The 16402-nt window shown below is 39.6% G+C and overlaps 1 protein-coding gene across 9 annotated transcripts in view; it reads right to left on the bottom strand.

The window, feature by feature from the left end:
• Nucleotides 1–757: 757 nt before the first annotated feature.
• Nucleotides 758–16402, bottom strand: part of LOC143029202 (alpha-(1,3)-fucosyltransferase C-like) — an 85415-nt gene continuing 69770 nt past the window's right edge. For 7 of the 9 annotated variants that reach the window (XM_076191763.1, XM_076191768.1, XM_076191760.1 and 4 more), the window contains 4 exons: nucleotides 12423–12553; nucleotides 8298–8487; nucleotides 3484–3603; nucleotides 758–1223 (listed from right to left, as the gene is read on the bottom strand). In XM_076191763.1, the coding sequence (XP_076047878.1) occupies nucleotides 1103–1223; nucleotides 3484–3603; nucleotides 8298–8487; nucleotides 12423–12553 (562 nt within the window). In that variant the 3' untranslated portion in view covers nucleotides 758–1102. The remainder of the gene's footprint in view (nucleotides 1224–3483; nucleotides 3604–8297; nucleotides 8488–12422; nucleotides 12554–16402) is intronic. The other 2 variants (XM_076191767.1, XM_076191762.1) reach the window with 2 other exon arrangements.

Here is a 16402-nt window from a genome sequence, read left to right on the forward strand (position 1 = left end):
TGGCAAATTTAGGGTACTAGCAGTGAGCAGACAAGGGTAAACTATTTTTTTTTCTGAATAGTACACCTAATTTACTACCGAAATCAGTTGAGAAACAAAATAAAGCAATTTTGTCCAACCTCAGTCATTCGCTTACTGGAATAACAGTGCTTACTCACATTCGGTGACACACTGCCCGTAACCACACAAGGCAATGTGGTTGGACCTTTAGAAGACGATGATCCAACAGGAACGGCCCCCCCCCTTTTTTGTACTATTCATGGTTGCTACGAAGGGATTTTGGCAGTAATCTCACCTACCTGCCAACTGGTTTCTGGTGAGGTATTTCTGGTGTCACCTTATTCATTCTATTCGGTGGAGCCCTATACATCTACAGAGTACCCAATGGTTCACGCCGTCATTATGACGGTATCCCATATGTCTATGAAGAATTTCCCTATTCGTGCCAGTTAGCAGTGGGTCCTGCGACTGTGTGTGAGCTGCTCTTTGATCTTTCTTACAAAACCTGTTCGATATGGGTGACCCTGCAGATATTTCCTCTCTATCGACATAGCTTTCGTAATCATTAAAATTCTCTCGGATAAGATACACACACACACACACACACACACACACACACACACACACACACACACACACACACACACACACACACACACACACACACACACACACACACACACACACACACACACACATATATATATGTATATATATATATATGCAAGGTAACCACTAATGAAAAGAAACGACCGGAGCAAGAGCTTTCGTGTATTACATCTTCAGTGCAAAAATACATAGCATAGGGAGTGCAAACAAGCATAATATATAGTGTGGAAAAGGAGGGACGTAGACACAAGGGATTCAAGTGTCATCGGTAGACGATAGTGACGAAAGATCATGGAATGTGGGGAGTTCTCCATTGGTTATTCACGAAAGAAATAAACACAAAGATTTGAAATACTATGTTAATTCGCGTGCTTCTCAAAGAAGGTGTCGTTTTTATGTTTGTACTTTGGATTTTTTTCCACTTTCAACTCGAATTTTCAGTTGCTGATATGTGAGGCTTCAGGCCATCGCGGGACCAAGAATATTTGGAAAATCAATCGTTGACTCCAGGTCCTGGAGTCCAGGAACGACACTGGCTGCCTTGAAGAAACCAATTCGCCATGTCAGGGTAAGTTCCATTGACCCGACCCAAAATTCCTTTGGGGGTTGCCAACCTGAAAAACAAAACAAAACAAAACAAACATAAAGTAAAACTTTGCTGTGGTATTTTGTAGTGCTTGGTGGTGTTTAGGGAGCGATCTTTGGTGGGCGTGTTTGATGATAGCAGTGTTTAAAAATGGTTTGCTTTAATCTGATCTAATTTCAGATAGGCATTAGTCTGTCAGTTGGGTCAGCACTCGTTTCCATTTTTTCCTCTCGAAAGCGTCTTCCTCTCTTAATTCCTCCATGTTTACCATTCCATTACTTGCCTAGTAATAATTTTGACTTGATAATGGGTACTTGGTAGTTACAATGACTTTCTAATCGTGTTAGTGGTATAAGTGTTGGTGGCAGGGTGAATGGGACAGTAGTGGTGGTGGCAGGGTGAATGGGACAGTAGTGCTTTGGTACTGGGCATGGTAGCAGTGGTGGTGATAGTTTGGTGGTAGCTGTGGTATCGAAAGTGATGGTCTGACCTGTTGAGGGGAGCATGGTATAAATGTGTGTGTGTGTGTGTGTATGTGTGTGTGTGTGTGTGTTTTACGAGGTAGTGTTTTAAAGACTGAAATTACTTCATGTGTGTTGAGCTGTATCCATCGCTGTGTTCTTCAAGTCTTTTTATGACACACCGAACTCCTCCTATGTCGAGTGGCGCTTTTGACTTTATTCTTGATGCCGCCAGGCGATTTCAATCATCTCCGTGATACCTCCCCACCTTAATGGCAAATGAATTTAGATATCAAACATTGATACAAAAAAAAACTAAACCTTTGGGGTAACACTAGGTCTCTTTTCCTAACTAATAAAACTTCTTGGTAATACCTAAAGCATGGGTGGGCAACCTGTTTAAATGTGGGTGCCAAAATCAGTAACATTTTTTATACAAAATTTTCTAGGGTGCCAATTGAGTAAAATTGTAGGCCTACATACGAGTATGGGCCCTCTTTCTTCCCTTCCTATAAGGCTTCCAATACGTCGCATAGCACAGCATGCGGTTGCCAAAAGTTATGCAAAAGAAGCTGAATATTTACTAATATTATTTATTTATTTATTTATTTGTTTTTTCGTATTTCTAAGGTGAGCTCTGGGTGTCGCGTGCCGGAAAAAAGTTATTAGGGTGCCATGATTTGCACGCGTGCCAAGGGTTGCCCACCCCTGACCTACAGGATTTAATAAAAAATCAAAAGAACGATCAGCTTCTAGTATCAGGTGTCACGGTAACTGGCACTGCAGGAAGTTACAGTAATCCTGTGTCGTACACGAGAGACAGAAGGGGGGGTAGGAAGAATGGATGGTAGAAGTTGAGAGTGGATCAATATTTCTTTGTAAGTAGAATCGTCAACCCAGAGTAGTGACTCCCAGCAACTTTCATCAACTCAACGCATTGAATTTCAATTAAACCACAAGGTTCCATTCAGCTCCGCGCACCTCCCAGCTAGCAAAGCATCACATCTTCAATCAACCCCCCCCGGAATCGAGGTAACTAGACACAAGATTCCATTCAGCACGCTTCCAAGCGAGCGACACAGATAGGCTGCTTAGGTCATGGACCTAGCAGAGGAAGTAGGGAGACGTTCTCCTTTATTTCACCATGGGAGATCTTTCCCCTTTGTACATAATCTCCAGTACCTGAAAATAAACTAAAAAAGAAACATCGCCCCCGTTTCAAGGAACCCATCCTTAGAACCTCTGCCCCATATGTAAGCCACCCAATAACGGCAGCACACACACACACACACACACACACACACACACACACACACACACACACACACACACACACACACACACACACACACACACACACACACACACACACACACACACACACACACACACACACACACACACACACACACACACACACACACACACACACACACACACACACACACACACACACACACACACACACACACACACACACACACACACGATAGGTTGGAGAGTAGGGGACTCAATGAGTGTTGCTCCTTTCCTGTATACTACACTTAGGTAGATTAGGTAAGTACATACACAATACCTTGTCTACCAGAGTTGAAGTGGCGCTTCGTATTACAGCAATATTGAATTTTTTAGCACTGGGTGGGATTCTAACTCGGATCGCTGAAGAGCGGTCGAGAGCGGTACCACTGTATTGTCGAGCCAGTACGTGTATGTGAGTATGTATGTGTGTATTTACCTAATCATATCTTCCTAGCTATAATGGACACGAAAGGAGTTATTTATGAAGTGACCACAGCGGTAACCAAGAAGGATCCGCTGGAAACTTACGGATCTGGCTTGAAGATGAGCACGTCCGTTCGGTTGTGTAGGAGAGCGCAAAGGTCACAGAATCGGGCAATATATACACGAGAAAAGTCCACCTTGTAATTCCTCCGCCACTGATGATAACTGTGGAATACACAAGAGACGCACTATAGAAAATCAACTGTGAAATACACACGACACACACAATGGAAGACCAACTGTGGAATAAACACGACACACACAATGGAAGACCAACTGTGGAATACACAAGACACACACAATGAAAGATCAAACCAACATTAGACCTTTTGGTCCAACTTCTTGATTTCTTTCATTTACATTGTATTACTTTTGTTTCAAAATTTAAAATAGGATAATTTATGTTTTTGAGTTTTTATATTATATATGTATATATGTATATATATATATATATATACATATATGTATATATATATATATATGTATGTATATAATTATATATAAATATATATATATATATATATATATATATATATATATATATATATATATATATATATATATATATATATATACAAGCCGCGGGCTTCGCCCTCCCCGGCTTCGCCGGAGGCTTGGCTGCACAAACAGCGGCCTACGGCCGCAGCTTTCCGCGCTCTAATCCCTCGTTTTCCTCTTCGGCCTCGGCCTCGGGGCGTAACCCCAACACGGGATCCCCAGCACGAAGAAGAACGCCAAGAAGAACGCGAAGAAGAACGCGAAGAAGAACGCGAGGAAGAAGAACGCGAAGAAGAACGCGAAGAAGAACGCGAAGAAGAACACGAAGTAGAATGCGAAGAAGAACGCGAAGAACGCGAGGAAGAAGAACGCGAGGAAAAAGAACGCGAGGAAGAAGAACGCGAGGAAGAAGAACGCGAAGAAGAACGCGAAGAAGAAGAACGCGAAGAAGAACGCGAAGAAGAATGCGAAGAAGAACGCGAAGAAGAACCCGAAGAAAAACGCGAAGAAGAACGCGAGGAAGAAGAAGAAGAAGAAGAAGAAGAAGAAAAAGAAGAAGAAGAAGAAGAAGAAGAAGAAGAAGAAGAAGAATACCACGTGACCCCGACTTACCCAAGCGCTTTTTCAAGAATATTTTTTAGGACAAAGTGTCACCGTAATACCACCTGTCCCCGACTTCCACAGCGTTTTTTAGAAGAATATTTTTATTTAGACTTATATATATATATATATATATATTTATATATATATATATATGTATATATATATGTATATATATATATGTATATGTCTATATATATATGTATATATATACATATATATGTATATATATATACATCTTATATTTATACACACATATATGTATATGTATAAATATATATATATATATATATATATATATATATATATATATATATATATTTCAAATACAAGCGTTTCATTTCCCCCTGCTAAATTGTACTGTATCTAAAGAGTCCATATTTTTTGCTCTGAATATACCGGATAGATTAAAGTAAGATTTGTGCGCTGGTGGCGTAATCGGAAGCGTGCTGGTCTCGCATTCACTTAGTTGTGGGTTCGAATCCCACACTTCTCTCCTATTCCCAGCAGTTACTGTTACCTATGTCAATAGTCTCCAAAGCGCATAGTTAAAGAAATTCTAATCGAAGGCAGTGTTCTGGAAGGGGGTGGCCAGATCTTAAGAATGGACCTGGCACTAAGTGTCATACAGAGAAAATCTATACGTGTCACAAAGATTCGTGCTGGTCGTTGCACTGAGTGTCATACAGAGAAAATCTATACGTGTCACAAAGATTCGTGCTGGTCGTTCCAATCGATAAAAACACATGAATCTGTTTTCCCTAAAAAAGCGTAGACTCAGAGGTGACTTGATACAGGTCTTTAAGATTTTAAAGGGAATTGACAACATCAAAAGTGACCAAATTTTCACATTGAATGAGAATCAGACAAAAAAACAATGGTCTCAAACTGTCCGGAAATAGATTAAATTTGGAAGTGGGTAGAGACAACTTTGCCAACCGTGTAGTTAATGGATGGAATAAACTTCCTACACAGGTAGTGCAATGTAGTTCAGTTCGAAGCTTTAAGAATCATTTAGATAAATACCTAAGTAAGATGCTGTAATGGTTATAATTTATCTTATATTATTTGTTTTTGTTTTGTTATCATTTGTCTGTCTGATTTTCATTTATTATTAGTTATATGTCAATTTATTATTATTTACTATTTACCTGTTTGTTTACTATTTAACTATACCTATGCCTTTATTCATGTATTTTATTTGTTATTTACATTATTATAGTTTTTAATTATTTTATTATTAATATGATTTTTTTCGCATCCGACCTAGATATGGATCAAAAGGTCTCCTGTCGGCATGCTCCGCCTTTGTAATCCTTTGTAATCCTTTGAGTGCACAACACCTGTGTAGTCTAAAATTGGTGGGCGAGATAAGCTCTGGTGTTCTAGAGGGAGCACACTTGGGATATGAGGAGATTGACGGTGTGTCTCCCTGCACAAACCGCCTTCCCTGTCTGCTTGTTCAGCAATGGCCTTTCCCGTATTACTTTAAGGGGTAGCACAAATGCTGAACTGGTTCCATAAGTAGATTATTATATGCAGGTGTTTAGAAATGTTACTGCAAGATTTGATGCAGATTTTAAGCTCTATGATTTATTGATCACTAGCCGTGAAAGCATGATAACCGATGTAGAACTTGGTAAAACTATTGTCAATAACGATCACAACTTAGATTCAAATTGCTATTTTTTTTAGAATATATACTTGTGTATCTAATATACCCGATTTTAGTCAAGCTCAGTTTAAAGGACTACTTCAGGAGCTTCAGGTTACAGATTGGGAGGCAAGATTAAGCGAAAGACCTGTAGATCTGATGTGGGAAATATTTCAAAATACGCTTACTAAGATGATTCATACTTACATCTCATTTAAGGACAGACGCCCCCCAAATCAGGCTCGCCCAAAGTGGCTCGACAAAGAAAATGAAAAAATATTGTTTAAAAAAAGACAGGCTTATAAGAAATACAAGTGCTCGGGTTCACCTAATGACTATTAAAGTTATGTAATAATACAGAGAGATTTAAAAAAGACAATAAAAAACGAAAACGACAATATGAAATGAATATGGTTAATAAATCCAAAGAGAATACCAAAGAGTTCTATAGTTACATTAGAGATATAAAGGTTATTAGGAATCACATTGCCCTACTATTATCTGCTGACAGCCAACTTGAATATTCAAATGAAGGAATGTGTGGTATTTTAAACAACTATTTTAGCTCAGTATTCGTAAACGAAACACCTCAAAGTGAACTCCAAACTGAAACCTGTGAAAAGTCTAGGGTAAACTTACTCACTACGGAAATATAACAAAAGAAAAAATTAAAAGGTGTATAAAGAAACTCAAAGTTAATAAAACACCAGGGCCTGACGGTTAGCATCCAAGAATCTCAAAGGAAATGAAAAAATGAGATTGTTGTTCCATTAGAAATTATTGTCAAGAAATCCATCATATCCGGAGATGTCCCAAGAAAATGGAAGCTAACTAACGTTACTCCCATATTCAAAAAAGGGGACAAAAAAGAAACCAAATAACTACAGGCATATAAGTTTGACTTCAATCGTAGGAAAAATGATGGAAACTATCATCAGAGATGCTATCGAACATCATTTAGAAAGTAACTGTTTGATAAATGATAGCCACATGGATTCCGACGGAAACGTTCTTGCATGACTAACTTACTCGAATTCTACAACACAATCATCTCAAATTATGACGAAAGAAAGAATATAGATTTAATATATCTAGAGTTTGCAAAAGCTTTCGATACCGTCCGCTAGGAAAGACTACTTACTAAATTAGCTTCACGCGGAGTAATCTTTTAGGAAATGAAAAATGAGATTGTTGTTCCATTAGAAATTATTGTCAAGAAATCCATCATATCCGGAGATGTCCCAAGAAAATGGAAGCTAACTAACGTTACTCCCATATTCAAAAAAGGGGACAAAAAGAAATCAAATAACTACAGGCATATAAGTTTGACTTCAATCGTAGGAAAAATGATGGAAACTATCATCAGAGATGCTATCGAACATCATTTAGAAAGTAACTGTTTGATAAATGATAGCCACATGGATTCCGACGGAAACGTTCTTGCATGACTAACTTACTCGAATTCTACAACACAGTCATCTCAAATTATGACGAAAGAAACAATATAGATTTAATATATCTAGAGTTTGCAAAAGCTTTTGATACCGTCCCCCACGAAAGACTACTTACTAAATTAGCTTCACACAGAGTAAGTGGTAGCCTATTAAGTTGGACTAGTAATTGGTTGAATGATCGAAAACAGAGAGTTGTTTTAAATGGCAAAACCGTTCCCCACGAAAGACTACTTACTAAATTAGCTTTACACGGAGTAAGTGGTAGCCTATTAAGTTGGACTAGTAATTGGTTTAACGATCGAAAACGGCAAAACTTCTAGATGGAAAAGTGTCTACAAGAGTGACACTTTTGATGACATGTCGGTGACGTATCGCGTAAAGACTTTGGGGGTGGTTCGGTAAGAGATTTTCGAGTGGTGGAAGATGACGATGACACTAAAGACGATGATGTCGAAGTTAGTATTAAGAATGCCAAACTATCATGCACGGCGTTTTCTTTTCGCGAAAAGGCTTATTTCTGCCATTCTCTTTTATTTTCCACCCAAACCTATTCATAACAAAGGCCGGAGGCCAAGCACCACCAGCGTAGCCATAAGGGCCAAGCCGGTGTTTGTGATTGATCAAAAAAGAAATCAAGACACATCATGGCTTGCCTGTTGTAGAGCGTCCGGTTGGCAGCCACCGTCGTCAAGAACTGAGCGAGCTCTTTAGGTCCTGGGAATGCAAGAGCGTCGATGTACGAATTAGGAGGACCGACGTGGTTGTAGTCGGCGCCGCCCATCACCACTGGGACCGCGGACGACAACAAAGGTTTGAAGAACTTCTCAGTGACGTAATCCCTACCTGAAAGAAGCCCAGTTGAAACTGAAACGTTTTTGGGTGTTTTTGTGTATGTTTGAATTTATTCCTCTCGACACTCTCTGGGGGTCGTCTAGCTTCAACTGAGTGACATACTCTATTTTTTTTCCTATTTCCTTACGTGATAATGTCAAACAACTTTTATTCAGTTGAGGAGGGAACTCGGAAATATCTACACATCACTTGAATAAGATCGTCTGGTATCAGCCAGAGTAAATACTGTCAAGTACATCACTACACTGAAGCACAGCGACGGAATATCTGTCCCTGAGATTGCATGTAAGACTGTCTCACTTTCAGAATCTTGGGAGGTATAAACAGATAAGAAATTGAAATAACTTTATTTATATGAGATATTATGATTTATAGTGCTCATAAATTATTTAAAAAAAAACAGGGATGTTAAAATATTTTGATAAAAAGTATGTATTATATTGGGTCAGATATGTAATAAAAAGAATAATCTAGAAAATTAATGCAACGCAGCTATATCTGAACTCCAAGAAGAAACTATTAGAATTAGTTCATCCAAGGAAATAGACGAGAAATCTGCAATGGATAAAGACAAATTATTGGAGTTGGAATAGGGAGGAGAATTCTAAAATAATGATACATTGGGACTCTGAGGAAGCAAAGGTTTACGTTGTGACTATTAGCCTTACTCTTTCGTGGTTTCATCATCAGTCAAGCTACCATATAAGGGGGAAGGAGCTCTTGATATGTAGATAGATAGAGATCATCGGTTACATTCACCAACATATACACACAAACACAGTGCAGAGCGTAATGGGTTCATATATAGCTCAGTTGCTCGAAAGTACACAGACATCAGTAATTCTTTGGTATATTCGTAGTGATAAATTCTTTGTACGTGTGATGGACACTGCCCTGCGCATACTTACTGCATATCCATGTGACCGATCACATGGGCACATGCATGTCCCAAATTCTTTGTGTTGTATCCGTTAGCACGTACGTATGATCTGAGGTTCGTCGGCCAGCCATATCCTCGCCCCTCGCTGACACTAAGAACTGCGCGTACACCATATGTCGTTCGTGTTATTTGTTAAAAGTGAACCTATCCAGTTGTCTCACATCGCATGTGTAATCATGTCATACCAGTGTTCAGTGCAGTGCAGGGGTAAGGTGTTATGTGCACCGCGTAGTTGGCTGTCCTCTGTACAGGACCCCATCCCTAATCATGGAATGCAGTCTTCTTCACGCAACCTGCACCACTATCCCGTCTTCGGAATCCAACGAAACATCTACGGACTACATCGGCTCAAGTTAACATTTCTCTTTCTCATCTCTCTCTCTCTCTCTCTCTCTCTCTCTCTCTCTCTCTCTCTTTCTCTCTCTCTCTCTCTCTCTCTCTCTCTCTCTCTCTCTCTCTCTCTCTCTCTCTTTCTCTCTCTCTCTCTCTCTCTCTCTCTCTCTCTCTCTCATCCCCCGTCCCATTTTTTGTCGCTTCTTACGACTCAAGTGGAAAGACTTGGTGGTAGCATTCTCTTCCCCAACCACAGGGTAGGCGAAAAAAGGAAATGAATATTCAGAGAAATGGTACAGGACAGTAACAAGGGGTTGGGGGACAGCATAACGGAGGGACAGTCGTAGTATAAAAGTATCATCATTTCTCTATGAACAGAGTTTTCCTCTATCACAGACAAAATGATGTGTGGCTCTGGTCCGTAGGGGCGCCCCATATAGACTCTAAAGTATCAACTGCATGCTACTCTGCCACAATAACATGCAGCCAATACCCGAGACGGGGAGCCAATACCCTAGACGGGGAGCCAATACTCCAGACGGGGTACTTCACGAACTGAGAGTAAAAAACTGATAAATCTTTTGATTTCTTCTACGGTCGACTCGCACACCTGACTCATAAAGTCGGTCTTTGTTCTGGTGTCAAATGTCAGGTTACACAACCTCAGCACTGCCAGCCTGCGATATTAGGACGACGTGCTGTACATAATCTGAATATGGTTGCTCTCGCGAATTAGGTCATCAGATGTCCTTCGGTCATCCATTCAATGTTATCTCTGTCGCCAATGTAGCCTTTCTTGCCACTGTAATCGCCTTTGTGGTCCTCACTTATGGATATGTCGACTCACTTCTTTTAGTTATAATCTTCGGTCCAGGAGAATGAAAATGTAAAAGTTTTCTACATATTTCTTCCGTTACTTCTTATACAGCATACTTCTCTGAGGTTCTATCACGAAATCCCCAGAGAGCACGAATGCAAGACCCTACGTGAGTTTTGCAGTGACGTTGTGATTTCCTTAGTCCAGTGATCTTTAACTTCATATTTAAGATCCTCTCCAAAGGGCGTGATCTTATAATCGTAAACCAATTTAATTTCCTCCCCCTCCACCCTTTCACTAATCAGATTCTTTGTTTCAATTTTGTACGGCAATATTGTTTACTTAGAATGATCTCGAGTCTCTGCATAATTCTCACTGAGATTATGAAGGAATGTCATACCAACAATACACTCGAGCTCCGGGGCTCTTGCTTATAAATAATAGTTTTATTACTTACACAAGGCGGAAAGAGGACTCAGACAGCTCACTCGGCTATTATTATCAAACAACCTACCTACAAAATGCAACAACCCGTCTTCTACCCCTCTTTTTACCCTCTTTTCTACAAGCCTCTTGCATTCGACCTTCGACGGGAATTGTCCACAGCGCTTCCACCCACAAGAAACGTGCACGCCGGTGACATCCTCAGAGTAAACCACTTCAGCAAAGCACATGTAAACCACCATTAGGAGGTAATACCTGTGGCTGGTACGGCGCTTCACCCAATAGCGACTCACCATCCCACTCCCACGCAGTGGGAAGTGAGAAACCTCTGATAGGACAAAGCCCTATCAGTTGCGGGAAGCTGCTAATTTTTCTAGGCCCGTGCTCGATCGCTTCCCCGCCTGGCCAAAGCTGCCGGGAACCAATAGAGCAAGTCCGCAATGGGTCCCGAGAATTGAACTTAGGACTATGAACTCGACACGGTATGAACCGGGTTACCGTGCGATTCCCTCCAACCACACACATCAGAAATGTCCGGCATGAACATACATTTATTCAAGGAGCTCTAAGACGAGCCACTTTGAAAAGATGTACGAAGTCTCCACAATCACTCCGCCACACCAGAAGAGTGCTATTGTAGCTACTACAGCGTTTACGTCAATGTCGTACTATTTCGCCAAACTGTTTCGTTACATAATCTCTCTGTCGCTCCTAACCTCTATGCTTGATACCTTGTCGCCCCCCATACACATACACAACTGATCCAGTGCTTGAAGAACGTCAGGCAGCCTCCACAGCATTTACAAACGTAGTACGAATAAGAAAAAAGTATGACATGCTATCCCATTATGTTTCTTCCTTTTATATTGCTACTTATAAGCATTTTATATTCAGACTTCTTTTGAATTGATTTTTCTGTGAGTGGAAACTGCTTTATACATTTGTGCTTGCCATTCCCAGGCGATCTCATTCAGTTGAATGAAATCTTTCACGCTCTGAAATGGTTAAAATGTACACCTCTTCAATCTTTTTGGCCAATGACATAAAATGACACTTCCGTACGTATCTATTGTTAGCATTAGTAGAGACATGTATGTAAGGACAATGGAAAGGAAACATGGATTCTGGAAGTGCCTTTTACTCGGTGAGTAACACTAGTTTCTTGAGAAAGACAAGTCGACAGTGATCGAGTAGTGTTTTTGACCTAGAAAAGACATTTTCAGATTCCTTAATTCCTCTCCCTTGTTATCCCTTACAAATATACACTCGCCCTATTCTCCTCCCTTTCCCATGAACCGTTTTGGAATACGTAATCTGCGTGTACCAAATTGTCAAAAAAAAAAAAAAAAAAAAAAAAAAAAAAAAATCCCATCATCAAAGTAAAATACTCACATATTTGATTTTCGAAGGCAAGGTAGAACATGTAGTCATTGTAGACAAAGTCACACCCGTGTGGTTGATTTCCAAGGCGTGGGCCACACTGATTATTTCCACATTTACCATAAACATCCACAGGTATGTGTCTGTAGGAAAATATGAATAATTTTGATTACAATGGATCATCGGGATGCTTGCTGGGCTAGCGGCTTGGAGCGTCACTGCTTGGGCGAATTCAGGAGTGGAGGCAGAGTAAAGTCTGAGCATCTGGTCTCTGTCATTTCTCTCACTTACCCAAACTTCCAAAGCATGATTCACCTCTCATGTTCTTCCCCACTTTAGCATTAAAGCCACCTATTACCAAAATGTATTTAGTTTTTTCTTGATTCACTATCCGACTTAGATAATCATAGAAGTACTCAACTTCCTTGTCTGAACTAAGCGAAGTTAATGCATAAAATTGATTTATTTTTAGAGAACCCTTTACACAATCTTATAATAACCCAAGCTACCTTATCTAACATACTACTAAACTTTACTATGTTACCAGCAACCTCTCGATTTATCAAGAATCCTACTCCACTAGATCTTGATTTTTCCTTACCTCTATAATAGAACGAAAGGAAGAAGAAAATAAGAAGGGTGGGCAAATGTCTACTGGGATTAGGGCGTTGGGGTTGGAGAGCAACTAGGGATGGCTTAAAATTTTGTGGGCAATGGGTATTAAAGTAATTAGGTAGGGTGAGATATTGAACATGCCCCTCTTTTGTTTAATTGTGTTGGTTCCTTGTATGATGGCTCAAATATTTTCTACGGATCTTGTCGGATTAATGTATTAGAAGTTCTGCACTTTCCCAGTCCATCAAGTGGTTGCTACTGTTCCTGTGTGCAACACATGTGTTGGTGATGACATAATTGCGGACGTCGTATCTGTGTTCTCGTATCCGGGTGTTTAGATCGCGTGATGTTTCCCCAGTGTAGAATTTTTCACATCCCGAGCACGGAATCTGATAAACATCGGTTTTATTGGTCGGCGTTTTGCCGATGTTCATTTTCGTCCTCGTGATGTCTTTAATTGTCCTACTGGTGTGGCACACTACTCCCAAGTTGGTAGTTTTTAAAATGCGAGTCAAGTTGGTGGCGACGTTGCTGGTTGGTAAGATGAGACTTTTGACTGTCCCGCCCTGCTGCCTACTGCCTTCCAGAATCTCGATGGCCTGTTTTCGGTATCTATCTATAAGGAAGTCTGGAAATTTTAATTTTAAAAAAGCTTCCCTGATGTACCAGCACTCTTCTTCTATATAATATGAACGAATAAAGAAATGAGCGAAAACAATCGGAAACACTATATCATATTACATTGATGTTACAGCTAGTGAATCTTAAATCTTGGAACTACTGAATTTCAGTGTCTCTAACAAGGGCTCTACTACTCTTGTAATTTTTTTTTGCTACCCTTAAAAGCTTTTTCCTAATACTATATATCTGCAAAAACCTTCCACAGTGCCTTCCTCTCTACCCTGCCCTTTCCACCTCCTGCCCCCCCCCAAAAAAAAAATAATAGACAAATAAAGAATAATAAGTAAAATTAAACAATAAATAAATCTACTATAATAAAGTAGTAGCCTGTCTGTCTGTCGATTTGTTTGTTTGTTTGTTTGTTTGTTTGTTTACGAACTCCTCCTAGGGTTTTGGAGATAGACCCCCATAACCATATATATCCTGATACCCTATCACCCCAGGTACTAGGATAACTATATTTGATTTCCCCCCCCCAAATTTATTTTGGTAAGGGTTAAGGGTTAAAGTTAGGTGGTTTATGGTGTGGTAACACGCCAATACTGTAATGTTCCCTTAATTCGCGTAGCATTTTTGTGACATAAGAATTAATATGATTAAACAAACCATTGTATGTGTCCATAAATATTATTTATATTTGTGAAATTAATGTTGCCACAAACCATGATAGCTTTTGTAAGAAGAAAGCATGTAAATGTAAAATGATTGTATAATTTTACCAAATATTGAAATATTGGTTATTTTTATTTAATTTTAGTGCGGGCGGAAATAGATTATTCACAAACTCCTCCTAGGTTTTTGCAGATAAACCCCATATAACCATATATATTCTGAAGATAAATAAACGAGATACATTTCTTCACCTTTTAGCTATAGACATTCATTGTCAATCCACACACACACATGCACATACACACGCACGCAAAAGAATGTGTACATATGATATTTGTGTTTGTGTATGCATGTATTTTCAAACTAGGGTTTCCCAACCTTCGGGGAGGGGGGCGCACACCTGGGAGGGGGAGTGTTTAAAGCTATATTTAATTTCCAAAAGAATATTTTGGTTAGGGTTAAGGGTTAAAGTTAGGTGGGGTATGGTCAGGTTTGGGATTATTCACGAACTCGCAGCAACGCGCGGGTAATATGGCTAGTAAATAAATAGAATAGATAAATAGATAAACAAATAAATAAAATGAATAGATAAATAAATCGAAAATAAATGGAAATAAGAAAATCCATAGAAAATAAATAGTAAATGAATATAAAATAAAAGTAAATAGAAAAATTAGAAAATAGATAGAAAATACAAAATGAATAGAAAATAAATAGAAAAATCAATATAAAATATAAAATAAATAGAAAATAAGTAGATGAAACTAAACAGATAGGTAAATGAAATAAACAAATAAATAGATAAATAAAAAGTAAATGAAAATTAATAATGAAAAACGAATAAACAAGCACACAAACAAATAAACAAACAAATAACAAAATAATGAAAACAATAATAAGAAACACAACAACAATAACGACAACAATAACAATGACAATAGTAACAAGGGCAATAATAACGACATCAATAAAAGTGACAACAATAACAACAACAATAAAAACGACAACAATAACAACGACAACAATAACAACGACAATAGCAATAACAATTATTACAATAACAACAATAATGATAATAATTGTTATCATCATTTCGCCCCCTTCGATGCCTAGCGTGCACATGTGCGCACACATTTGCTACAAAAAGGGTATTCCAACGATTTCCAGCGTCTTCGCGGATCTCCTGAGGGAAAAGCCATTGTTTCGAGTAACCTAAGCCACCAAGTTTTTCAGTCGACGCCCAAGCAAACAATGCCTCAGGGCATCTCGGGTCAAGCCACCTGAAGCCCTCTGCTTAAACACCTGCGCTGGACAAAAGGGGACGGCCTTTCGACACACAATAAAATCAGCGCCTAATCCGGCGCCTGTCGCCGTCGTTGAAGTCGAAGCGACAATACCTTGTATACACCAAGTTTTGGCAAACTTGTAAATGTGTATAAATAAAATGTTTCTGGCAACCCTCCGCGGGTTGAACGGAGCTTACCTTGTATTTGTAGGGAAGAGAGAACGGTCTGGCACTCCAGAAAGCTAGCACAATTACATTCACACCAGGTATTGCATTAAGCAAATTCTCTGACACGGACAAAATCATTACTCAGATATAGAGCCAGTCAGTACTTATCGCGCGCACACACACACACACACACACACACACACACACACACACACACACACACACACACACACACACACACACACACACACACACACACACACACACACACACACACACACACACACACACGATAGCCTAGGTCACACGGTCCTCCTCACATAACACGAGACCAAGACATATATCACGAACGCGATGTCGCTCACGACAGTACTCTCTTTCAAGAACACAAATGCTTTGTACATATTGCCACAGACCAGGACACCATGTTATCACGTGTTATCACAGATACCCGTCCCCGTCACAACCGAACCGATACTGCAAGCATCACGGTACATGTTTTCACACGAGTGATCGTTGCCGTGTACTGCTAGCACGAAGGCAACGCAGACCAAAATCCCCAGATCGTTCTCCTGCTAGACATTTAGCTTATTTAAGGTGTCATTCCATCTTGTCGTGGCTTCTTGGAGAC

This window comes from Oratosquilla oratoria, chromosome 10 (genome assembly GCF_046742065.1).
Source record: "Oratosquilla oratoria isolate Oo_2021 chromosome 10, ASM4674206v1, whole genome shotgun sequence".
Classification (NCBI taxonomy): domain Eukaryota; kingdom Metazoa; phylum Arthropoda; class Malacostraca; order Stomatopoda; family Squillidae; genus Oratosquilla; species Oratosquilla oratoria.